We start from the raw sequence: 26,058 nt of genomic DNA on the forward strand, positions 1-26,058 counted from the left end.
TGCAGCTGACAGAGGCCATAAAAAGAAGTACAGGAGATGAATATTATCTCCGTACATAAAAGAAAGATAAAACAAGGTGCTGGGGAACCTTTTGCTGAGGTTTTACATATTATTTAGACAGAGATTGGTTTTAGCTTGTCGTGGAACATGGGAAGGTGATTGGCTGGAAAGAAACAAAGCTCATTAGGGAAATTCAAAGCCACAGCACCATGGGTGCACACAGTGCTCCTACATGTGTTCGTTCACTGGGACACCAAAGTTTTTGTTGTACTCATAGGCCTGACCAGGAATAACCAAGACAGGAAGTAAGTCACCAATGGCCTCAGTGTTTGCCTTCATTTATAGTTATATGACTTTATGACCTTTGAACAGCATAAAGTGCACTGTTTGGTTTCAGAGAATAAAAAGACTGGTTCTCTACAATATTGCTCTTCTCACCCTCTAAAATGATAAAAACATATATTGTTGTGTCTGTGGAGATTTTGAATACACACAGAGAAATCTATCCTTTCCTCCAATGACACAGTGGCAGCAAACACCTTTCACATTTAACATCAATCGTTAACCACTATTTAATGTGGCAGATTGTCAAACATCACAGTCCATTTTAATTCACTATGTGTTCTACACCTGAGGGAGGAGCGAGAAACTTGTCATGCAGCCAGTTCCACTCATTTACAACCTGCCTAAAAGTATCATAACAATGTGGTTTTATTGATATGGAACCATATATCTGACATTTACCTGAAACAATCAAACAAAACCAAATCTTCCTGACCTACTTGTGTCTGGTGTGAAACACCACAGGAGTGGCGCCCTGAAACCAGCAATTGTTCCAACCGCAGTTTGATCTAGTTTTGAATCTACTGCGCTACTGGCTGCAAGGCATCAACTGGATGTGATCTTTTTTGCGTTTTCAATTTTTTTCTATGGAAAAAAAAAGCACTCCTTACTTCCACACTGCTCTGCCTGCAGGCAGCTGTGGACCCAAGCAAGCAAGATGGAGGCAGCTGCCCGGAGGAAGAGAAGCTTTGCCTGGTCAGGCTCCGAGATAATGTTGCCTTCTGCTTTCTGCTTAGAGGTGGTGAATTTACAGCTCACTGTAACTTAATACAATACTCTCTCATTTGATATTTAGTGTTGGCAAAAAATGTTGTTGCACAGTTCCAATCTGTCGTTAGTGTAATTAGCATATATATTAGCTCAGAGGGCTAAGATGGCATGTTTGCTGTATTGTGGGAACTTCAGTGTCAGCTGGCCTGAATGTTCCACTAAACCCCATTCAAACTCTATATTGAAAAAAGGGAAAAAATAGTCAAATATGTGTATTGGACAGCCAAGACTGATTCAAATGACATTTATTTGTCGAGTCGGGTAGAGCCCTTCTTATTACCCACTTATTGTTTTTTTTTTACAACTTTAGATACTACTGGGTAGTTTATTTGGTAATAATATTTCTTCATGCAATGTGGTGTATAATGTGGTGAATGAAAAATCTTAATATGAAAAGTTACAGGTAACTTTACTTTACTAACATTCAAGTTCATTACATGTAAGTCAAAATTGTACTGAAGTACAGTGCAGTACAGTCAGGCAGGGTTCAACGATAATGTTTTTTTGCCACTGGACCTGTCAGGCAAGTGGCAAATAGGTACATCCACAGTCACTTGCGCTTTTTTTCTCTACCACACACACCACACACGCATTGACTATTCCCCAAAGAAGCTACACAACTCTTATGACACCAGTCATCATTGTCAACACAGTTGCATGTTTTTTTCAGAGAAAATTCCTTTGCAGTTGAACTGTATGTTGTTTTAGGATTAATCACCATTTCAGCTATGAAGTAAACAAGAACAAGCATGACTGTGTTTGTATTCGCGCAACTTGCTCTACTCACATTCCCAGGACTGTAAGTAGAGTGCGAAGGCAGACACAGGCGGGGCAGAGCGAAGTCTTGGAAAGCAGAGCAAGCAATGTTTAGAAAATTATTGAAATGAAGTGAGTTTTTTAAAACTTTTTCGAGCACTGGCCCAATCATCCAACTGGCTGATTGTATTCTGGCTCTTCCCATGCACCGTTCATATGAATGAGAAAGAATTCGTGCATAACCCACATTATATTATCTTGAGCCAGGAAGGCTGCGATCACGTGACCAACGTGCTGGCAGGAGTTAAGACAAAGTATAACGAGCGAAACTCTGGGCAAGGAGGCAGGTTGGGGTGGTGTGTGGGTCAAATAAGTACAGTGCTATCTGTGAAGATATCTGTGATCTTCAGGATCTAGACAAACAATGTACTAAGGAACATACACTAAAAAGTAACTGAACTGAAAGGCAGGTAGACTGATTTATCATATAAAAAATCTAACAACAATCACAATGACACATGCAAAGCATGACAACGGTCTAGCCAAAGACGAACAGCAGTCACAAGTAGCCTATGTAAGATCCTCTTTACTGATGCATAGACTGAACATAGAACATTAAACAAGACAGCTGCTCAGTAACTCTACAAATTACAGTCTCAAAAATTACAATCAAGAAAATATATTATGAGTTTGACACAAACTGTAGACAGGCATTTTCTGACCAGGGGGGACTTTTTCAAAGTTCTAAGAACCCCAGTTTTGTTGTGTCCACATCCTAAGAAGTGGGAACGATCCTTGTTCTTAGAACACCGTTTTGAGGAATTTTTTTAGTTACTATTTGAGAGTAGGTACTGTCCAAACACAAGAGGAGTGACGCAAGTGTATGCTGATTGGCCCAGACGTAAGTGTGCATAGTTGATCCACATCGATCACCATCTTTAAAGACAAACAGCAGCTCACAACAAAAGAAATGAAAGAAAATGAAATGAATTGAGAGTGAGTCCAGGCTTAATTGAGCTTATTTGCTGCAAAGGAAGCGCATCGCAAACTTGACTCGTCAAAGCAAGAATGATGGTGCTACACCAACCGCTGGCCACCTTACAGTACGTTAATTTTGGAGTTCCTATTGGCGTTGCAAATGCAAACAGAAAGTAGCCCTTAAAGATATGTAGTTCTTGGGGAGCTCCCCAGTTGGCAGTGCCTCTCAGGGATTCCCCAGAAATCTTTGGCTGAAACCAGCTGATGTTATGTTGTCCACGACTTGTGACTTCAGTTATTTTCATTATATGTGGTTAAATTATTGTTGTGATACTGTTTGTATGTTAGGGTATTAAAGGAATCAAATGTTAAGATTAGGGCTGTCAAAAAATCTGTCTAATTATTTAATGCTCTGTGATTAATTAATCTAAATTAATCACATACATCGCACAAGTTTTGCTGTCAAAGTATTGAAAAAAATGTTCCGTTAAAATGAATTTGGCAGATGTGTCGAGTAAAGCTGCTGGATTTTGGACACAGTCCATTTGCAGTCCTTTGCAATCCATTTGCCAGTCACAGGTACACATACTCAGTTTGTGTCTGAAGGCTAGGCTGGCTGCTAGCGCTAGCATCAGAGGCTATGCTAGCTCGGATCTCCAGGTTAGCTGCTAAATGTTTTGCGTTGAGGTGATATTTCAGGCTTGAAGTACCCTGATGGTATAAAAAGTCCTTACTGCAGAAATTGCAGAGAACGTTGCTGCTATCAACAGTTCCATCTGGGCATTTTTAAAATGTAAACGTTTCATTCATGGGGCCAATGGAACGCGATTAATCAGCGTTCATTTTTTGTTATGTTATTTTTTCTGTGATTAATTAATCGAAATTAACGCGTTATTTTGACAGCCCTGATAAAGATATTTATCTTCATATTGCTACTGAAATCCAAGTACTCAGGCGAAGGCTGCCATGGCAACATATCAACAGCGCCCAAGCTAGGTGGGTAACCCCACACTCCCTTTCTGACTCTGACTTCTCCCCACCTCACCACCTTTTGGACTTTTTCCTTCAGTTCACCTCATACTGCTATCAGCTCAGTTTTAGTCACTGCTATGACACATCATCCCTGTAAACGTAACGCCACAAAGCTAAAGAACAAATCAATAGTCGGTGATTTGCAAGTTGTTAAGTAAACACTGAATGCAGAACGAGGGAGTTCAGTAACTAATTACTGGCCTTCATCTGTGTTTCTGTCGATCCAGGAGTGCCTGTGTACACTCTTCAGGCCTGAGCTGAGACAATGGGTGGTATGCCTGTGATGCTGACATTACTCATACCCCACGTTGACCCACTGTCCAGAATGACATCTATTGACTGCATTATACTGAGGAGGGACACTTTAAAGACCTTTCATTGTACTGCTCTGGCTTACAGTATAAAGTGTGATTAAAAGCATTCAACAAGCTTACACAACACATATTCAACCTGTCTTTTTAAAGGCAAATTTCAATTTTGCCATTCCTCCTTTGTCCATGATATTTTCTGTTTAGATAGATTATTGACTCACAATTGGAAACTTATAAAATCTTCAACTTCCCCTCTCATGACACACAACAGTTATTGCCAGGTCACTGTGTTTGTGAATCCATGAATCACAATTAAATGTCAACACTTCAAATTAAGAAAAAAATTCAGAGATGTCTTGTTGGAGAGGGCAGGGCGACTGAATAATCTTATTTCGCAGAGGGGAGCAGGGTCAAGGAGAAAAACATAAGGAGTGCTCTGTCCCAGCAGGAGTTGAAACATAAAAGAATGAGAGACAAAAAACAAAGGAGATGGTTAGAGTGGGGCGGCGATGTGGACTGGTACCATCACAGACACAGAAACTATAGTCAGCCTCCGCTGGGAGAGGAGGAGGAGGTGGGAGGAGAATGTGGGTGGATGAATTAAATGAATGTGGTGAAGAGGAATAAAATAAATTGTGAGGGCAACAGGGGACTGAGTTTAGTTGTGATGACAATAAGAGAAAATGTCCCTCAAATCTAGTACTCTTTGACCCTGCTTGTTTGTGCATGTGTGTATTTGGGCATGCGTGTGTGTATTTGAATACAGTTTCCTGTTCTTCTTCCTTCTTTATTTTATTGCATTTTTTTGTGATCCCAAAGTTCAGCTGGTGGGGAGGAAGAGGAACCAAAAGGTGGAATTTGGCTGACGTTATATGACATCATGAGGTTGTGGGCTGAACTGATGGAGACGGGGGTTAAAACGAGGGTTGAGGGGCCAAGCAGGACAGATACTAAAATAACAAGAGGGTGAAGGATAGAGGGTCTGGATCAGTGAGCTACACTGATGCAACACTGCTTACATATAATGCAGAGGAAATTTGTGAAATAAGCCATTTTAATTAATGCTACATTATATTACAGGGCTTGATGCTCAATTTTGATGATTTCCCCAGATCCAATCTTTCTGCCTCTAGGCTGTTCACATTCATGTTTGAAGTGACCTATATCTGACGTCCATGTGAACACATCTCGGTTCTTAAACACCTCACATGCAACCAATAATGTCACACACATGCACGTTGGATCAACAACAAAAACGACACATTTTGCAAAACAGGCATAAAAATCAATGACATAATGTTGCAAGTTTGATCTTCCTAATTATCACCATGATACCAAGGTTGGATAACGCCACTCTGCATAATAAGTGGCCATGTGTTTCTGTCTGAAATGGCCCTCCGGAGCAATTGCCATTTGTTTTTGGGATAATGGTACAAATAGACTTCAGTCCACTTGCTCTTTTAGCAGCTATTGCTCGTAGTGCCGTCAGAAGTGGTGGGACCATGATGTGGTTTCACGAAGGAACAGTTCCTCCAAAACCTTAGGATACCCAGTGCTACACTCCAATGACTCTTTTGGCACCTCTCATCAACGCTGTTATGGCATGCGGGCAAGATGTCCCCGTCAAAAAGCGTCTGGTAGTCAGGCTCTACCGGCTGGCGACTTAGGCTGCCTACCACAGCAGCTATCCAGCGACAGCAGCCTTCTGTAGTTTAAACAGACCATCCCAACATTGCATAGTGAGTGATCTGCACCTGGGCAGTGAAGTATAAAGTGGAAAAAACGTGGATGTATGGGAAAAACACACACATGAATTCCGATATGACTGTGCTCACAGAGATTGCATGGCCAGTGTTCGGATATGTATCAGATGTAGGACCGCCTATCAAAGTGGCCCAGATATGATTGGAAAAAAATCTGATTTTTGTGTCCATTAGTCTCAGAAAATATCAGATCTTTGTCACATGACAGTAAAAATAATTGGATTTGGGCCACATCTGCTTGTAATGTGTAAACACAGCCTTATAGCTCCCAATTCCAGTACCACTCAGGGTATCTGCCAATGCTGATTACCGATCCCATGCCAGGGCTCCTTTTCCCTGATCTAAAATCTGTAGACTGCATGAAACTAACTGAAATCACTGATATGTACGGTAACATGAGGAGTTGCTGTGGCAATGGCAATACAAAACTGGCTTCACTGCATTTTATTACTGTGCGTTTTATGACCGGTGATAGGGAGAGTGCTGGGACTAAAGGTGGAGGAATCATGTGTAGGGCAAAGGCTGAGTTGGTGTTGCACTCTGGGCAGACTTGGTCATGGTTGGTTTGTGAAGCTGAGATTTTGTGATCAAAGGACGACGGCAGTGGCACATACTGTAGGCAGCGCTCTGAAGCCAGGCAGCTGCTGAACTCTGGTCTTTATTTTCAAGTCAAACAAATTTTGATAATAAAACATCTCTTATACTAATTCTGGCTCATTACCAACCTGCTTACCCCCAGAATTGTTGCCAACTGTGTGCCAAAAACTGCATTTCAGGTTAGTCCCCACGAGTAAACAACTTGACTCCTTTCTTCCATTTTGTATGATCTCTATAAAACAAACAAAATCCGTAGCCAACAGGACAAGATTCTTGTACCAGAAATGTTCTGGTTTCTGGTTGCAGTCCAAGTAGTGTTTACCAATCACGTTTAAGCAGCAGGTAAACAGTCTGTTACTAAATTTATTTACTTATGTAGATATCTGTTTACACAGATCAGCCAAAATGGCCAGTTTATGGAAGAGGAAATCTTGGCCCAGATATCTGCTGGCTACACAGGATCTTTCCAAAATACTGGCTGTTGCCCCCAGAAGCTTAGCATCATCAGACCAATGTAAAATGTAAATATGTAAATATGTAATATAAATAAACATTTGTGCCGGCTGCTACAATATAAACATTGACTGCCACATACTAATTTTTGATGTTTTATCTTTCCACTGTTTAAAATGGGTTAAATCTTATTTCCATTGTAGAGCTGCGTGCAACATATTGATTCACTCAGCTGAAGCTTTGAATATTTGCAGCTGATTTCTACCAAAGCTCCATGGTATTTGTGAGAGCCTTACGGCACAGTCTGAAGCAGCATTGCTTAAGTAAATAAATAAGAGCAAAGATACAACAGAGCATCAAAGGCAGCAGCTCTACAGGTGACCTTAGTGCGAGAAAAAGCTTTCGTAACCTCTGGTCTCCGGTTACATAGCAGATGAGAAGGGTCAGTCAGTCAGTTAGCCTGAGGAAGCTGCAGTGGTTAACCACTCCAACACGGATACAGCGGTTTTATAAGAACGACACTGGCAACATCCAGAGCTCAACACTCAGAACATTCGCTCTCACACACCAAATATGTCATAATTATTTACTTTCATGATTTGGAGTCAGGTACTCCAAACGTGTCCAATCAGGAAGTAGACTCTGGCTTTCGTTTCACATGTTTCAAGTTTCTTGCTTGCTGTTTATTTGGTGTTAAGCTGGTCTGAGCACAGTGTGCCAAAATGATCCATGTATCTACAATAAAATGCACTGACAGAAAACTTTTTTTGTTGTCGTGTGATTGGAGGGTATTTGACAGATGGTCCCACATTACACATACATGCACAGGGGTGTGAAAGCTGAGATGTGAGTACACAAGACCTTTCTATGTAAAATTATAAATGCACATTACAACCTGGCACAAACCAGGTGTCGGTACAACTGTGTGTTTCTGAGGGTGTGCCAACAGCAGTTCACTGGTAGGATGCATGTGGACAGACCGGGGTTAAAGTTCAATAACACTGTGGAAAGTTCGATAATACTGAAAGGGTCATGAGCTCTGAATACTTGTGTGGCACATCCATCAGACACATAGATTACAGCAACGGTTTATTTACAAATTCAACAGTAGTGACTAAACAAAGTTTACTGACCTGTATAAATCTATTTCACACATTATCAAATCCTGATGACTTAATACAAATTCACATCAAGGTTTCATTATGGGTGTCAGACATGAGCAGGGGACCAGGGTAAAACTAACACCCGTCTGTGTTCAGTCGTACTAAAGCACAGACGGCAGAGGTGACAGACGTTAAGATTTACTTCCTACAGCAAATTCCATGAATCAAATATACAGGGTGTGAAAAAATCTGACCCAACTGCAGCACAAGCTTGAAAAAATGTGACCATGTTAATGATTTATTACTCAATCACAAACAAGTGCTCTGCTGTTCAGATTTGTTAGCACTGACATCAGTGCTGGCGGGAAGATCACAAGACTGTGTAATAGTTGAACGCTCCCTTGCCTCACGCTTCGCCAGATGACAGCGATAGTAATACACACCGCTTCTCCCCTGGATTCGGCTACAGATAAACTCACACCTTTATCTGTGAGTCATGTCATCACACGATGGTTCTTTTGTCAGAACTGAGATCACGATTCTCTCACAGTACTCAGGTTAAAGTGTTTTCTTCTGTAAACAAAACAAATTGATATTTATGCTGTTGTATTTCTTATCTGTAAATGTGTCTGACAGAGAAACAAAGCAAGCATATGGACTTTATATCATCATCAGTTAAATACTACCCCTATCTTTCTACATCCATATTTATACACAGTGGCACAAACTGGGTCTTTTTGTTGAAGCCCACCCTGTGTGCTCTGTACTATCAACAGCTGGCAATTGACTCGTCTTATTTAAAGGGGAACACCACCTACATTAAGAATTCCAATATATTTTTTCCATGGCTGAGGAAATAAATCAATATTTGTGAAATTGTGCTACACTCTCCCAAAGCCAGAAACCAGAGAAGTAGGTCTCAAACTTGTGATGTCATCCATATACAGTCCACACACAGGAAGAGAGGTGAGAAGATAGATTGTCTAGGACTAAACATAAGTCAGATAACACTTGCTATCAGGCTAAGACAGTTTTAAATAATTTGTGCCGAAGATGGACGAACAAATAAGATCTTAGATTAAACAACTGACACCAAACGTAACAGAAGTGTACATTAGTGCTGCAACTGACTATTACTTTCATTGTTGATTAATCTATCCATTATTTTCTCAATTAATCGATTAGTTGGTCTATAAAACATGAGAAACTGGTAAAAACATGTAGACCAGACCAGTGTTTCCTAAGCCCTAGATGACGTCCTCAAATGTCTCATTTTGTCCACAACCCAAAGACAATTAGTTTACTGTCACAGAGGAGTGAAGAAACCAGAAAATAATTCACATTTAAAAAGCTGGAATCAGAGAATTTTGACTTTTTTTCATAAAAAATGACTCAAACTGATTAATCAATTATCAAATTAGTTCATCATTCATTTAATAAATGTAAGTCGTTCATTCAGTGACTACAGTAAGAGATTTAATGGTGTTTCTACAGTCTACATTACGGGCAACACACATTGACATATATGCCTTGCATGCCGTTATCGTCAGCTTGCCCAGCCAGAGTAATGTTTCACTTAAATGACGGCGATGTTCAAGATTAGCCATCAACTCTGGCTCCATCTCACTTAATTAACATAACACCATAGCCTATGCTGATTAGTTTACTCAAGTTATCCCTACAAACATAACCAGACTGTGTGAGATGAAAGTCATTTTATGTTTAAATTCTCTGGTAAAGCTAACATACATTTTCATTAACATTATTGCATGTTAGAAAAACTACAGGCTAGGCTTGTGTCCATGTAAGTCTCTGTGGCGACCCAGCCTGACTTTACAGGTGGCTCTGTGAATAATCTGATAGGTTGAGTGTGAGGGAAGTGGTAGGTTCAGAGGAGTCTGTCACTTGGGGACAAATAATGAACACTCATTCTACATACAGTACAGGCCAAAAGTTTGGACACACCTTCTCATTCAATGCGTTTTCTTTATTTTCATGACTATTTACATTGTAGATTCTCACTGAAGGCATCAAAACTATGAATGAACACGTGGAGTTATGTACTTAACAAAAAAAGGTGAAATAACTGAAAACATGTTTTATATTCTAGTTTCTTCAAAATAGCCACCCTTTGCTCTGATTACTGCTTTGCACACTCTTGGCATTCTCTCCATGAGCTTCAAGAGGTAGTCACCTGAAATGGTTTTCCAACAGTCTTGAAGGAGTTCCCAGAGGTGTTTAGCACTTGTTGGCCCCTTTGCCTTCACTCTGCGGTCCAGCTCACCCCAAACCATCTCGATTGGGTTCAGGTCCGGTGACTGTGGAGGCCAGGTCATCTGCCGCAGCACTCCATCACTCTCCTTCTTGGTCAAATAGCCCTTACACAGCCTGGAGGTGTGTTTGGGGTCATTGTCCTGTTGAAAAATAAATGATCGTCCAACTAAACGCAAACCGGATGGGATGGCATGTCGCTGCAGGATGCTGTGGTAGCCATGCTGGTTCAATGTGCCTTCAATTTTGAATAAATCCCCAACAGTGTCACCAGCAAAACACCCCCACACCATCACACCTCCTCCTCCATGCTTCACAGTGGGAACCAGGCATGTGGAATCCATCCGTTCACCTTTTCTGCGTCTCACAAAGACACGACAGTTGGAACCAAAGATCTCAAATTTGGACTCATCAGACCAAAGCACAGATTTCCACTCGTCTAATGTCCATTCCTTGTGTTTCTTGGCCCAAACAAATCTCTTCTGCTTGTTGCCTCTCCTTAGCAGTGGTTTCCTAGCAGCTATTTGACCATGAAGGCCTGATTCGCGCAGTCTCCTCTTAACAGTTGTTCTAGAGATGGGTCTGCTGCTAGAACTCTGTGTGGCATTCATCTGGTCTCTGATCTGAGCTGCTGTTAACTTGCGATTTCTGAGGCTGGTGACTCGGATGAACTTATCCTCAGAAGCAGAGGTGACTCTTGGTCTTCCTTTCCTGGGTCGGTCCTCATGTGTGCCAGTTTCGTTGTAGCGCTTGATGGTTTTTGCGACTCCACTTGGGGACACATTTAAAGTTTTTGCAATTTTCCGGACTGACTGACCTTCATTTCTTAAAGTAATGATGGCCACTCGTTTTTCTTTAGTTAGCTGATTGGTTCTTGCCATAATATGAATTTTAACAGTTGTCCAATAGGGCTGTCGGCTGTGTATTAACCTGACTTTTGCACAACACAACTGATGGTCCCAACCCCATTGATAAAGCAAGAAATTCCACTAATTAACCCTGATAAGGCACACCTGTGAAGTGGAAACCATTTCAGGTGACTACCTCTTGAAGCTCATCGAGAGAATGCCAAGAGTGTGCAAAGCAGTAATCAGAGCAAAGGGTGGCTATTTTGAAGAAACTAGAATATAAAACATGTTTTCAGTTATTTCACCTTTTTTTGTTAAGTACATAACTCCACGTGTTCATTCATAGTTTTGATGCCTTCAGTGAGAATCTACAATGTAAATAGTCATGAAAATAAAGAAAACGCATTGAATGAGAAGGTGTGTCCAAACTTTTGGCCTGTACTGTATGCAACTCTCCAAAGCAAATACTGCAGAATCATTGTGCTTTAGAAATTGGGTTGGGCACATGCCTGAATCAAGATCACAATCTTTTAACAATTACATTACACACACTTGAAATGCTGAAATATTTCACCACTACAAACATTAGGGTAAATGGCCAAATCCTCTCTTATCTAGTGATGTGTACGGGCCACTCTGAGGAATGTGTGTAGATGCCTTTGTGGGTCACAGAGAGCGGACAGTGAATGAGAACAATTGTTGTGATGAATACTTGTCACAGGTCCTGCTGTCAGAATTTTTCCAAACTCATCCCTCCTCTGACATTGTTGTCTGCTGAGAGGCAGCAGTCTGTGCAGAGCATCAAACATGTAACTACACCCTGGGGGTGAGATACTACATGTTCAAAAAGAAGAACGGCAATTGGTCAGCCTGGGGTGCTTGTGTTGTTTCCTCCATGCCGGTAGAGGCTGTTGACAGTGAAGACAGCATGAGGCAGGTTGAAGAAAGCCTCAGTAGTGTTCTCCTTTTCACTAATGCCTGACATACTCTCTGACAAAATCATTTCCATAGCCAGCTTTCTCTTCAAATAAAGTGTCATTGTCTGTCACAAAGCAGATATAAGACTGTAAACACAATACTTCAGCTCTATAATGCTTGCACGGCTCACTAATCATCTTCTTTTCAGTGGCTAGACAAATTTGCATTTGATGATCTTGCATAGCTCCCAAAGCAAACCTTTATGTCATCGCTCTCTTGCACACGCTGAATGACAGAATGTAAACAATACTTCAGGTGAATAATGAATGCAACACATCCACAATACAAGTCACATTATCTATCGTTGCCGTGGAGCACCATTACATCCTATGCCAAATCAATTTCGACATCAGAGGAATCCACACATATTCTACATAGGTGTAAGTTATTTAACAGGGAGACCCAATGACAGACATGAAGTTAGAAAGGGTTAGTGAGGGTGATGACACATGTATGTGCGTGTATGTGTGTGGCTAACAAGATCACTCGTCTCCTTCTAACTAAAAGAACCAGTCAAACCTGAATGACCAGGACTCAAGATTCCACCCTCGCTCTCTCTCTCTGTACCTGTTGTGCGTTTGTGTGTGCGTTCATGTGCCAGAATCAGAGGCAGTGTGTAGCTGGCCAGTTTGTGCAGAAGGTGTCATGTTACCATACAGACAATAACTGGTGAACTGAGTGCCATATAAACACTGCAACCATCCTCACCATACTGCTATGTTGTGTGTCCATTTTTAAATTGCTCTCATTAATATAAACTGGCATAAAGCGAGATATGCAGCAAATTATTGATCTTTGATTTGAAAGACATTATCAATCAAGTCTCAACGTAATGGGGCAATTAATAATTAATCAACCTTATTGACCTCTTTGTACACCAGCGGGAATTCAACACAGACGCAACTGTTTCTCCTACATAGGTCTGCTCAACAGCTTGCCTGTCCTCTTCACCGTTACCAGTGAGGAACATACGCAACTACATATAGGAAATTCGTAATATTGGGTTGTCTTGGATAAAAGGTAACAACCATTAGAGAGAGACTGCGACATCTTTGGCAATCAACACTAGAGACACAAGATCTAGAGATCTGGAAACAAAATGTCAAAAAAAAAAAAAAAAACGGATCTCAAAGACCAACTGTCACGTCTTTGCAGTGCTGAACAAAATGTCATGAACCCACACAGACTGGTACTTTGTATTTGAGGCAGATCAATTAATTGGGTATTGAGAATCATGGAATTTCTCTGATAGTGGTATGGACTACTAAATTTCTGGTATTGTGATGTGCCTATGCATGACTACAACAAAATCTCTTCTGTTTGTTTTGCTAAAACACAAGAATGACAAGATAAAGGGTGTCGACTTTCAGTCTTTTTTCTGCTTACATCATAGCACTACTATGCTCTGGGCATTTGTCACACAAAGTGTAAACAGTATGATGATATCACACAGTCTAATATAGATTGTGACCAAGAATTTATTAGGCCCATCTGATGTGCAATGAACCTGCAAAAGCCCTAGTATTGCACATTGCATTTAGGGTCTTAACATAGTTCCACTGGTGAAGAAAATAATTTACAGTCCACCAGAGGTTGGAAACAACAGAGGCAACCTTTTTCTAGTAAAAAAAAATTGTGCTCATGTGAATAATCTAATACATTAGTGCACATATGACAGTGAGTGAGTGGTTATAGCAAAGCACAGGCCTGGCAGGGAGCACACACACACCGATTTATTTTTTCTGCAAATTCCCACTGAGTACCATCACCTGACACTGAGGTGTTTCACCAGAAGAGCAGAGGTTCGCTCTGTTCACAGATGACAAAGGTTCATCTAAAGACCTTGCCCTGACTCTGACCAGCTGCCAGGGTTGCACTGTATGCAAAATATCCACAGCAGAAACAATGGCCCTGTTCTCTCTACCTGTGGATTCCACCACAGTACCCTGACTCCTTCAGGCTGTCTTTCTCTACCTCCTCCTCTCTCCTTTGGGTGTGTCCGAGAATCTTGTCTGTTTCTTCCACACCTTGTTTGTTTTCCTGCAACAACACACCACTTTAGTGTGTGCATGTGCTGCCCCCCCCCCCGGGCTATGAGCCAGCTAGTCCCATCTCCAAATACTGCATACACACAGCCACACCAAGGCCTGCCTGCTGCAAAGAGCAGAGGTATAAAGAAATAGGTGGGGTGGAAGGAACACGTGAAAGATGGCGGATATTAAAGTGTAATATAGCCTACTATAATCAGCTGTGCACAGCTCTCAAGTACCTCATTTACACTATGCAATGAATAATAACTATGCAACTTTTGCGCAAAGTTTCAAACATAACTTTTGTTGTTTCCATTTAGTTTTACTATTTACTTTGAACAGAACATTGCTCCATCTTATTTGCTTGGTACAAGAGCCAAAGTTAATATGAATAACTAAAATAAAACTAAAATGAAAAACTAGGTGTGAAAGAAATATTTTAGTCAACTGAAATTAAAGTAAAATCTAGGCTTTAGAAAAACAAAAAATAAAAACTGAAACAATATTGTATAGAACTAAATAAAAATAAATACAAATATACAGGAAATGTCTAGTTTTTGTTATTGTCAACGTGGTCAAACTTGTCAATACATCAAGTGTGTGGTGGCATTAGTGAATTCATTCACCTTCAAAAAGTGTTTGTATTGCAATACCCATTATAAACTCCTTAAATTCTGCTCCTGACAAATACCCACCTTAGTGGTTATAAAATAAAAGTAATACTTAAACTTTTAAAAATTAAGCATTTTTACACAACAGAAACTAAACTAAAACAAACAAACCCACCCTGTTAACTGACACTAAACTGAATTGAAAAAAAAGGAATAAAAATCAAATTAAAATAAAAACTGATGAGTATAATAAGACTATAATAATAGCATTTACAATCAAAAACAAAGGGTAAAAGACAAACCTTTTTACCTCACACAAAATTTGATCATATCACAATATTTTATAAATTAAAAGGGTTTTTTTTCAACGTCCACTGGCAAATACCTAACAAGCCAATCAGATCCCACCATAGGATCAAAACAGACCATTGAAAACGATCAATACCACTGGGAAAAATTATTCCTGGTTAAAAAAGTTACAACCTCAGGACTGGGCTCAGTACAAACAAAGAGAGAAAAGGTTAATGGCAGTCTTCAGTATCACTCCTGTTAGACCTTTGAACAAATCAATTGCACCTTTCAAGCACATGTTCATCTCCATCCCTTCAGACTGTCCGTACAGCTTTCCTCAGCCTCGCTCTCTCTCTTTTCCAGGTGTTACCGTAGCGATGAGGGGGGCCACCTGAGGCCTGCACCTGAGTGCTAATTGCCATGTCGGCAGTCTCTATGGTAGCAAAGGTAAACAATGTGCCGGGTAATGTATCGCCATGGTGATAAACTCGGAGCAGCTCTTAAGAGTTGTAAAAGAGGTAGTTTACCTCAACAGCTTGTTGGGGAAAACTGATGCAGTGGGTGATAGTGTAGCGTGTGTATGATCCTTGTTCATACTGTGCTTTTAAATTGCTTTGATGTGACTGGCTCATATTGATAAAAGTCTGTATGCAAAGTTTAATAAATAACCACAGCTTGTTTCTCTAGCATGCTGCCAACAAAACTGTACCGACATTTGACACACAGCAGGTGTTAATATACTCGTACAAAGTTCCGCCCCGACCCGCTCAGTCTCCCCCCTTCTTCCTCCGCTTGCCCTCTGATGAAAGACAATCACGTCATTGAGCAGAGAAAGTCCATATAAATGAAAGTCTGCATTCCAGCGCTCCACCAGCCTGACCCACTCGCCCTCCCGCATTCCATCCACAAAACTTATCAGCACCCACCATCACAACCTAAATGCTCAACTCTCTGCTCTAGTTTCTACCTTGTTATGCTCTGTTATTCTCTATTTCCCTGTCACTGCTCTATTTTCTCTCTGTTCTGGGCTTCATTTCAGTCTTCCTTTTCCTCTCCAAGTTTCTACTCTATTCGACTCTCAGTCCCATGCTCTGCATATGTTCTCATTCAGCTTGGCTCATCCATACCATCTTCGTTGTTCATTCATTCATTTACACACTCACTCATTTGTGATTCCACTCATTTAACAATACGTTTACTATCCTCCAGAGTTCCTGACCACAGAGCTACATTCTCCTATACATTAGGCACAACTACAACTGCTGCCCTTTGCCCCGCTGAATTCATTTACATTTCAAGTCCGTGTATAGAAAGTGACAGTGAGACAAACAGACCAAGTGAAATAAATGCGAAGGACTGTTGAGCAGTGTATTTCCACATCCTGTCCAGAGGTAGGTAGGCCTTGCTGGCTCAATTCCTCCAAGACAAAACGACAGGAGCACAGAGCAAACAAAGGTGCACCCGTGACTGACACACTGATTAAAGGTATAAGCTGCTCTGTCTTTACTCAGCCTGCAATGTGAAATGACTTCGACTTAGACTTATTTGGGATCGCTGTTTAAACTTTGGGGTCCATCTTGCTAAAACACCTCAAGTAGCTCAGGTACTATGCTGAGGGTCAGGGATACAAAAGATTTCTGTATTACTTGCTGTGGTGCTTTTACACTGCTCTTCTCAGAGTGTGTACAAATGTGCAATAAAGTCTCTCTTGACCCCCTATCCCAATCTGAGGCGTTCACTGAGTGATAAAGCCATAGTGATATCATCAGCTTGGTTATGACTACAACTTGTTAACAGAAAGGCAGTGTTACAAGCTGGGGTGTGGTGTTTGAAAAATGAAAGATGCTGCTGAGTTGCTATATGGAAAATGCAGGCCCCTACTAGACAAAATGTCTGACTATATTGACCTAGAATAGGGCTGGGCAATATGGAGAAAATGAAATATCATGATAATTTGTCTAATAACCTTGATACCGATCTTGCGATAATATTGTACGGTTGACTATCGGTGCTTTAACAACTTTTTTGCACAGTGATATTTTTGATAAATGATCATCAATAATGTGGATATAATACCTACAGAACAGTCTAAATGCAGAAAATGACATCACTTTACTGTAATGCAGCCTTTAAAACCAGGAAAAGACAATACTCACGATATTACAATATCCTAAATCTAAGATGATATCTAGTCTCATATCACGATATAGATATAATATCGATGTATTGCCCAGCCCTTACCTAGAATACTAAATATGAAACAATGGGGGTGCTCTAACTCCACAGTGCAACAAAATATATTACATTATACATGATCACAATCTAAAATCCAGCATTTGGTGATATTGTTGTGTATGGTCTGTCCCATAGTGTTTTGATCTTTTTTGGCAGGAGGGTTTGTATTTAACTGGGCTAGACTCTGACCAGACTGAACAAACACTCGACTGTGTGATACACCTGAGAAATGTTGTTGATATTTTTCTTACCTAAAATAGCTCAGATCCCTTTGGTCACTAATAACAGCACATAATATCCACATCATTCATTAAATCATAAGCTGAAGTTGCTACTGGAAAACAGTGTCTCCAGTGATGTCGTGCCTTTGCCGTGGTTTTCTATTGATGAGATTTGAGTTTCTTTGGGTGTTCTTTTTTTATGTGTTGAGCCGAGATGGCTGTTTCAGTTCTTCTTCTGTTGCTTTTGTGGGCTCTCTGCAGTTGCTGTCCGTCCTAGTATTGTCACGATACTGGAATTTCTCATTTGATACAATATCTTCATAAATATTGACATCCAATACCATTTTTTGATACCATGGGGAAAAAATTGATATTAAGGGCATGATTTTTATCTATTTCTTTAATTAAAAGATAATATAACAATGCTGTAACATGATAACAGTGACTTTTTTTCTTGGTTAACGGAGTGACTGAAATAAACATTAACAATAAGAGACAGAACGCACAGCTGGTGCCGGTGTATCGAAAATGCCGTTTCAACTATTCAGAATTGATATGTGTCAACAAATCAATATTTTTTGATGACACTAGTCTATATCCTTCCAAAGATTGTTTGTGAGGTAATGAAAGCATCACTCTGTAACACCCCTGTTCAATCACGAGTTGACCGAGTGTTTCTGTGCTTCAAACAACTCCAACAGAGTGACACTGGTTCTGAATGGAAGCAATAAGCATCTATTTGAACCAGTTAAATTTGTTGACATATAAACAGCCCCTCTGTGTTGTAAACCTGCTCCCAAATGCACGCGCACACACACACACACACACACACACACACACACACACACACTAGAAGCTACAGTCTTGTCCCCTCTACTCTTGCAGATCTTGCATTAAGTCCTCCTTAGAACCTCCTCCCCGGTATCTGTTTACGAACGAAATGCACCAAGATCAAATGCAGCCTCAGTTTATCATTGCTGCATCCAAATGAAAATAAATTATTACGACAACAAAAAAGTATGTTCTAAGGTTGTGACTAAAATGTTGAACAATGACAATAAAAAATCTGAAGTATTAATCAGTTTTGTCCAAAAACACAATCAATTGTGGAGCACTGTTGGTAAGATTAGTGGCATCTACTGACTGATGCATTGTGGTCTGAGATCCACTTAAAAAGATCGCACAAATCTGAGGTCGTAACAAACTTTCCAACAAGGATATAATGGACATGAAAATGCCTGATTCTTTCTGATACGTATGCAAACAAGACGGATACCATCTCCTCTAATCTCTTTAATCTCCTCCTGTTTGTACTATGAGCAACCTCAAACAAAATGTTATACAAGTCATGTCTACTAAGCTAAATGCCATTTGCTTATAGTCTGTTCAAACACTTGGTCCTATGTGGCAGAGTGCATGCAGGGCAGACTCACCTGGGACACAGAAAAGTGCTGGCTGCATCCCCTTCTGCTTAGCGAGGCTTAACCCTTTAAGGGATGGATCTTCCCTTGAAGAATGTGACCAGAGTGATTCATCATTATAGGAAACTCTGGCACCTGCTGTCTGTAACCCTGCGATCACATCACACTCTGCTTGTTTATAAAATAGGATTTGAGTGTACTGCCTTTTAAAAGGGATTAGGTGTGATAATCAAGAGCAACGTCTAAAGCCGAGAATTGTGAGATTACACATAACATGACACTACAACTTTTTTTTGGCCCATTATAACAATCAGCTAAATCCCCATTTACAAAGCAAGACTCAAACTAATACGAATTTGTTCATTTTAAAAACTTTTCCATTCCACATAGCTTGATAAAACGCTGAGTGAACACTCTCAAGTTTTTTTTTTTAAACATGCTTGAGCTAAAATCATTTGTTGATTAATTGATTTGTCTGTCAATAGAAATTTAAAATCTAGAGGGGAAACAGTGAACTTACTGTTAATGTTTACATTTTATGGACCTAAAAATATAAGGTTACTGTCTACTGATAACTTTAGACACTAACCTTATATTTTTAGGTTCATAAAATGTACCCAAAATCCTGAATACCTTGGACATTACTACAGGTGTTCCTCTGATCTTACATTGCAACGTCTGCTGTGACAGCAGATGCTGTACTGATACATCAATGATGATCCAATGAGGCTTTACTGTCAAGGCAACCAGCCGTGTTTATTTCCCCTAATAAAGCTACATTGTGATAATGTGACAGGTCGTCATTTGAGTTGGGCCCAGGTACACGCTACATTGAAAACCTATCATCATCACTGATCAACTATGTTAATGATCAATGAATGGCTTAAAGGAGCTATATGTAAGAAATCTAAAGCAAATAGTCGTGAAATCCTCCTAATATGTCACAGAGACTAAGGAATAATGTTCATATAACATACTGATCTTACCGACAACAATAGTACGGCCAGAATATTCGCGTTTAAAAAAAAATTTCGGTCCGCAAATCATGTTTATGTTTTGAATTTGTGTTTTGGCCTGTTGCGCCACCCACCGCCGTCTACCAGTCACGCAGTCAGTAGAGTCTCAGCATCAGTTACAGTTACGACTGAGCTACAGCAGCACGGCAAGCAGCGTTAGCATTAGCAGCCGGCTTCTCCTCAGCTGTATCCCGGCAGCAGCGTTAGCAGCAGAGAAGCCGGACTTGCTCGAATGGTCCACTGGAAAACCAAAGCTCAAGGACGCGGCGATGTGGCCCTGCCACGGCAGCCGCCCGTGGGCAAACAAATCAGTCTCCAGCGTGCCGCTGTCCAGCAACCTTGAATCTGTAGGGGAGAGGGGGGTGGACACGACTCGCGGCAGTATTTTGAATTTGAGTGCAGTAACCGCTTTGGCCACATTCTTATATACAGCGCCTTTAAATGATTTTTCAAGCTAAAATACCAGACATTCCCTGGTCCACCATCCCACCTACTCAAATGACAAGATTAGCTGGTTTTCTTTGTCAAACATAGTAATCAATAATCATTAAGTTTTGGGCTGCTGATCAGACAAAATGTGACATTTGAAGACATCAACTTGGGCCAAAATTGAAATCAGCTATTTTACTAATTTTTGACATTTTATAGACTAAATAAATTATATCACAACAAACTTGAACCACAAAAGGAAAAGTTGCATTATCATTACAACATCTGACATATTGCCTCTGTAACTGACCTTGCTGCTGGATGCAATCCAAGAAAACCCCTTTCAAAGTTATACTTTGTGACCAAAAGTGGAAACATCCTGTTTCTGCATTGGTATTTATGCTGCTTGGTGGAAATGCCATTGACCGTTTAGCCATCAAGCCAATCATTAAAGAACAAAATGAGGGGTAGGTTTACCATTTGTAGTTAAATCACAGTGCCAAGTGACTTAAGAAAGAGAAGAGTGAGAACTACTCATTCTCCAGACATACCTGAAGGACAAATTAGATAGGGGCAATATTTCATTAACAACTGGAATGTCCTTGTGACTCAGCCCGTGGGCAGAAATCTGTCCCATGACTCCTATTGTTACATTTAACCAGCTTTTAGAGTGATGTTCGGATCCTACTGGCAATTTCTCAACGTAATTTTACCTCGAGGCTCTCTACATCCTGAGATGGACTTGTGCAAAACACGGACCTCAGTGCTAAATCATGCCCAAACAAGGTGCAGATGAAATAGAAAAGAGGAAATTGTGTGATTTACAGTTAACTTTTGGGGTGGATGGTGTGATGGTGTGATGACAGCAAAAAGGAAAGAAAAACCACTAACGTCTAAAACTGTGAACAGCCTGTGTGAGTATGTGTGAAAGTGTGAGTGAGCTGTTGTAAGCATCAAACTACATTTACAAAACTAACAGAATGACCACCATGCACGTCCTCCATCCAGCCCAAAGAGACACACATGTGCATATATATAGCTGACAGAGAAAAACACGAGTCCAAAAGTCCATCTTTTTTATAGTTAAGACTTATCAGTGACGGGAGAATGAAGCTCCACAGGAGATTAGGAAGAAACGGCTTAATTTGTACCTGCAGCTCTGTAAACAGGCAACAACATGCACAAACACACGAGAGTGGGCAAGCCATGTAAATGTCAACTCTGTCTGCAAGAGATTTATGCAAATTCTCTCGGTTTCTCCCTACTCACACACAGAGAAAATGAGCAGGGATAGAGAGAGCTAAATTGGGTGTGGATTCTTCTGACAACAAATGATGGGAAGTTTCCGGTTTCCCTCAAATTCACCCTGTTAGTAGTCCCCTCTATCCATACTGAGACAAGACAAACCAGTTTCTCTCTCTCTCTCTCTCTCTCTCTCTCTCACACACACACACACACACACACACCTCTTGAATCATTCATTAACACCCCCCCAACACACACACACACACACACACACACACACACACACACACACACACACACACACACACCCAACCCTAACCACCCCACAGGTCTGCCATATCACCTGCCTGCCCCTCCCTGCTCTGCTCCTTCCCTCCTCCACACAGAAATTATACAAGCAATGAGCCACATCCCTCCGTGTGTGTCTTTTTCCGCCAACTCCTCATTCCCTCCCCTACTATCAATACTCCAAGAGGAGGGAGATCCTTCTCTCTCTGCCTCACAGAAACGCCCTGTAAAGTCAAGTGAGAGACAATATACACCTGTTACTCACAGAGCCAACAAGCCGCGCTCAGCTTTCCACTGCCTCAAAACCATTGAGCTTTAGTGTGTGACATCATACGCAGCTATTAAACAACATGTCATGTCAAGATATTGGCAATGTAGGTCCCTGGGCACAGCTAATAGTGGTTTAATTGTTGTAAAAGATGTTATGTACTGTTCGTTACTTATCAGAGGAGGGGGTTGGCTGGGGTGTGACATCGATTTTCTTTCTTTTGTTGTTTGTTCGGGGGGGGGGGGGGGACTTAAGGGAAATGCACGACCCTCCCTTCACCCTTAATTAGTTATTAAATTTTCATGCATGCTGGTTAGTCAGTGCAAATGGTTTATATAATGAGACATAGAATGAAGTTATTTTGATAAAATATCATGATTTTTAAGCTCAGATTTGTTTCTGTTTTTTTTTTTTTCCCCTGACAGAAGTGTTTGTCGTACAAGATGTGTCCAAAGACCGCCGCAAATTTGAAAATCCAGCGATCCTGAGGATATTTTCCTGAGGATCAGGATTCAGTTCTGGTAATCCAATCTTCCCTTTAATCCAGATAAAGGCTGCATTTGGGTATTTGAAAAGTTAAGGCAGAGATTTGGATCAATTATTATTGGATCATTGGATTATTGGATTATTTGGATCCCACCTCAGAGGTGGATATGACAAAGCCTCAGCTCCACTTCTCCTAGATATTACTTGTCTTGTTACATCTTGTTAATCAACATTGTAACTTGTTTGTACCAAAACATCCAACATATGTTTGTGGTCAGACAAAGGCAAGGAAATGCAATGCAAAGCAAATTTACTTGTACAGCACATTCTTTTCTTTACAGAGTGCAAGAAACAACACAGGGATTAACATAATAAGCACATGGACAACAACTCAGTCCTCTGACACTTCTGAATGAACCGCATAATTCATACTAGTACTGTGTATTTTTCCTATACTGCAGCAGTCTGCTCTGCACACATGTAAACATTAAAAAAAAAAAAAGTCTGCTGTGCTGGCAATAACATAACGTTAAACTCTGAACAGGTTGGTTTAAAGAGTTCATGTATGACATACTTCAGGTTAATTCCCTTTTAAATTAAGCCATAGACCGCAAAATACACCAACAAAGTCAGCTACCTCGCTAGCCTGCTAGCTACTTAACATGCAAGTCAAGGGAGCTGCGTTAGCTACCATTAGCATGACCTCAGCTGAATTAGAGATCGGTACGCCCATGTTTTAAGTAGGTGACAATTCAAATAGCTGGCTCACATCAGATGGTGGGTGGCCTTCGTATGGTCTTAAAAACACATTAGGTAATAGTAAATTTACATTTTGATGTGAAAGCTGTGCTACCAACTGCTCCTTTCGTGAAGTACTCTGCCACAGAGACAGAGCGCAACACGTCATAATCTGAAAGCCACGCCCCCAAAGGGGAAATGTTTCAGATCCGGGGGCGGAGTCGTGAGATTTGGAAATCCATATCCAGTCAGATAAGGATCAAAGTGATCCACTCTGCCAATGCTTTGAAATACCCAGATAAAGTCAGCAGGATCACCTTGATCCCTGACTGAGAAAAGGAGGATTTCATTATCCGGATTATTCTGATCCCGATTACAAGTTTTGAAATACTGGGCCCTGAGGATTATAGGCACTACTTCCACACTGTGCAGCCCATGGATCATGCCCGTTAGAGACTTACAGCAGGCAAGCATGGCCGAGCACAGTTGATCGGCTAACTTCTGCCCACGGAACGGAATAACTTTTGGTTTAGCGCTGCGCTAACTTGAATGGGGATAAAATTATTTATCTTGTGGCTCTTCTAGACATATAAAATGTTGAAATGAATGGATTAAATCCTGGTAGTTCAACAAGTCATTTCGCTGGTGATGTGACGCTCAAAAAATGTATTCACTGATTTACAGACATCTCTTTTCCAAATGTAAGTATTTTTGGGCTGAAGGCTATCGCATGAGGAACCCCAGAAATTGCAGTACCACTGTATGGCCACTGTGAAAACTGACTTCAAAGCCCGGTGCACATCCTGGGGGCCTTATGCCTCCCCCTTTACGCACCCCCACCCCATCATAAATAAGTAACAGTCCCTTAGTAGAGACATTTAAACACATGTAGGCCCATGCCACTGCTTGCAAAATGATTATAACTATCTTAAAGATGGGTCTGAAATTGTCCCATTGTGTGTGACTGACTGACAACATGGAAAACCTCAGTTATCCCATAGGGACAACAGTCTTGCCTCCGGGCCATTGTTTCTACACCGCAGGAGCCTGAGGGGAGGCTATTTAAGTAGATTCTAAAAATGATAAACTTTCCACCAATATAGTGTGCGATACTGTGTGTTATCTTATTTAACAAATATAATACCCTGTCAGTTTATAACAATCAGTAAGGACATATAACCTGGTACCTAGTAGAGACCTAAAGGTTTCCCTCTCTGCATTTGCTTGTATGCTCAGTGACTAGCAGGACAGGTGTGGGTCTGTGGCCCCCCGACTCTACCTGAGCCTCGTCGGTGCGGCTGTCTCTGTCCAGCTCCCCGATGTAGTACTGCTCCATCCACCGCCGGGCGTTCTCCGAGTGCCGGTGTGGGGGTCCCTCCATCTCCTGGCTCACGTCCTTGCCCGACCGCCTAAGTATCAGCGCCTCTCCTCCCGGGTGCATCCGCAAGAAAGAGGTCACGTCGTACACCCTGGTCCCCAGCAGCACCCAGCAGGACTCCTTGGTGCAGTGGCGGGCCACCTCCCTCTCCGTGAAGAACCGGGGGGACGTGGATGGAGACATACTGACAGTGGAGATGCAGAGCGTCCACCTGAACCGAAAACTGAACACGGGGAGGGGAACAGTAACACCTCCTCGGAGGACCGTCGACCTGACTACTAGTGGGCTGAGAGTGAAACTTCGCTGTTGACACCCAGGGACACTAAACTCTGAACTATTCACAAGAGGACAGCGACAAGGGGCGGGGTTTGTGAGGCGTTCACACTCTCGGTAAAGCTTGTAGATACGACTTATTGACAGTCACAGCAGCCTACAGGTGTTTTAAAACTCGAAACGTCTATATGAAGTGCATCCCCGTAGACTTAGTATTTTCTCATTACCAAATGTTAGCTGTCTCCTCGCACTATTATACAACGTAAAACTGAGAAAAAAACGGGTTTTGCTTACGAATATCATCGGTACCCGATTCCTACATGTTCCCTGAATGCAGCACTTCATCTAGAAGCACCTGTTGCTCTGAAAACACTCTCGAGGCGACAGAGAAGATAATTCATCAAGTCAATGAGTTAACTGATTATTATCTTATAATTTAATTATGTTTCATGAACAAATAAACGCCCCCAACGTCGATTATTTAAAATAACGATCACTTTGGGCGTCAAATAACGAGTGACATAATCTGTAAAGAGCTGTCATGTAACCTGTCATCACTTCCTGACCAAGATAAGGTCCGTGCTCAGAGGCTACTCTAAGGCATGTAATGTCTAAAATATGAAGCCAAACACAAGTAAATAACTGTGAATGCTCTAAACGTAAACCTGACTTTTGTATAACACTCTCAACACCTGAGATAATAAAAGAAATCTTTGTGCGCTCCGCACTTTGGTCACTTTGGTTCGTGTATCATCTTCAAAACTAAAATGTTCAGTCCTATATAATTGGCGACATTTTTAAAGGTATTCGACAAATGAAAATTGTGTCTATTTTCTCCTAAAAAAGAGGGTGTGTTTTTGTTTACGCATCTCAGTCTTATCATCGGCGGACAGATGAGCTCAGCTGATGCCTTCAGGTGGCGTCG

General features: G+C 41.1%; 1 protein-coding gene across 1 annotated transcript in view; it reads right to left on the reverse strand.

Annotated features, from left to right (window-relative positions):
• fa2h (fatty acid 2-hydroxylase) overlaps window positions 1-25,176 on the reverse strand; it is a 44,965-nt gene extending 19,789 nt beyond the window's left edge. The window contains exon 1 of the mRNA XM_033635420.2: window positions 24,762-25,176. Within this exon, the coding sequence (XP_033491311.1) occupies window positions 24,762-25,043 (282 nt within the window). The 5' untranslated portion in view covers window positions 25,044-25,176. The remainder of the gene's footprint in view (window positions 1-24,761) is intronic.
• Between the last annotated feature and the right edge of the window lie 882 nt (window positions 25,177-26,058).

The sequence above is a fragment of the Epinephelus lanceolatus genome, chromosome 5 (genome assembly GCF_041903045.1).
Source record: "Epinephelus lanceolatus isolate andai-2023 chromosome 5, ASM4190304v1, whole genome shotgun sequence".
Classification (NCBI taxonomy): Eukaryota; Metazoa; Chordata; class Actinopteri; order Perciformes; family Serranidae; genus Epinephelus; species Epinephelus lanceolatus.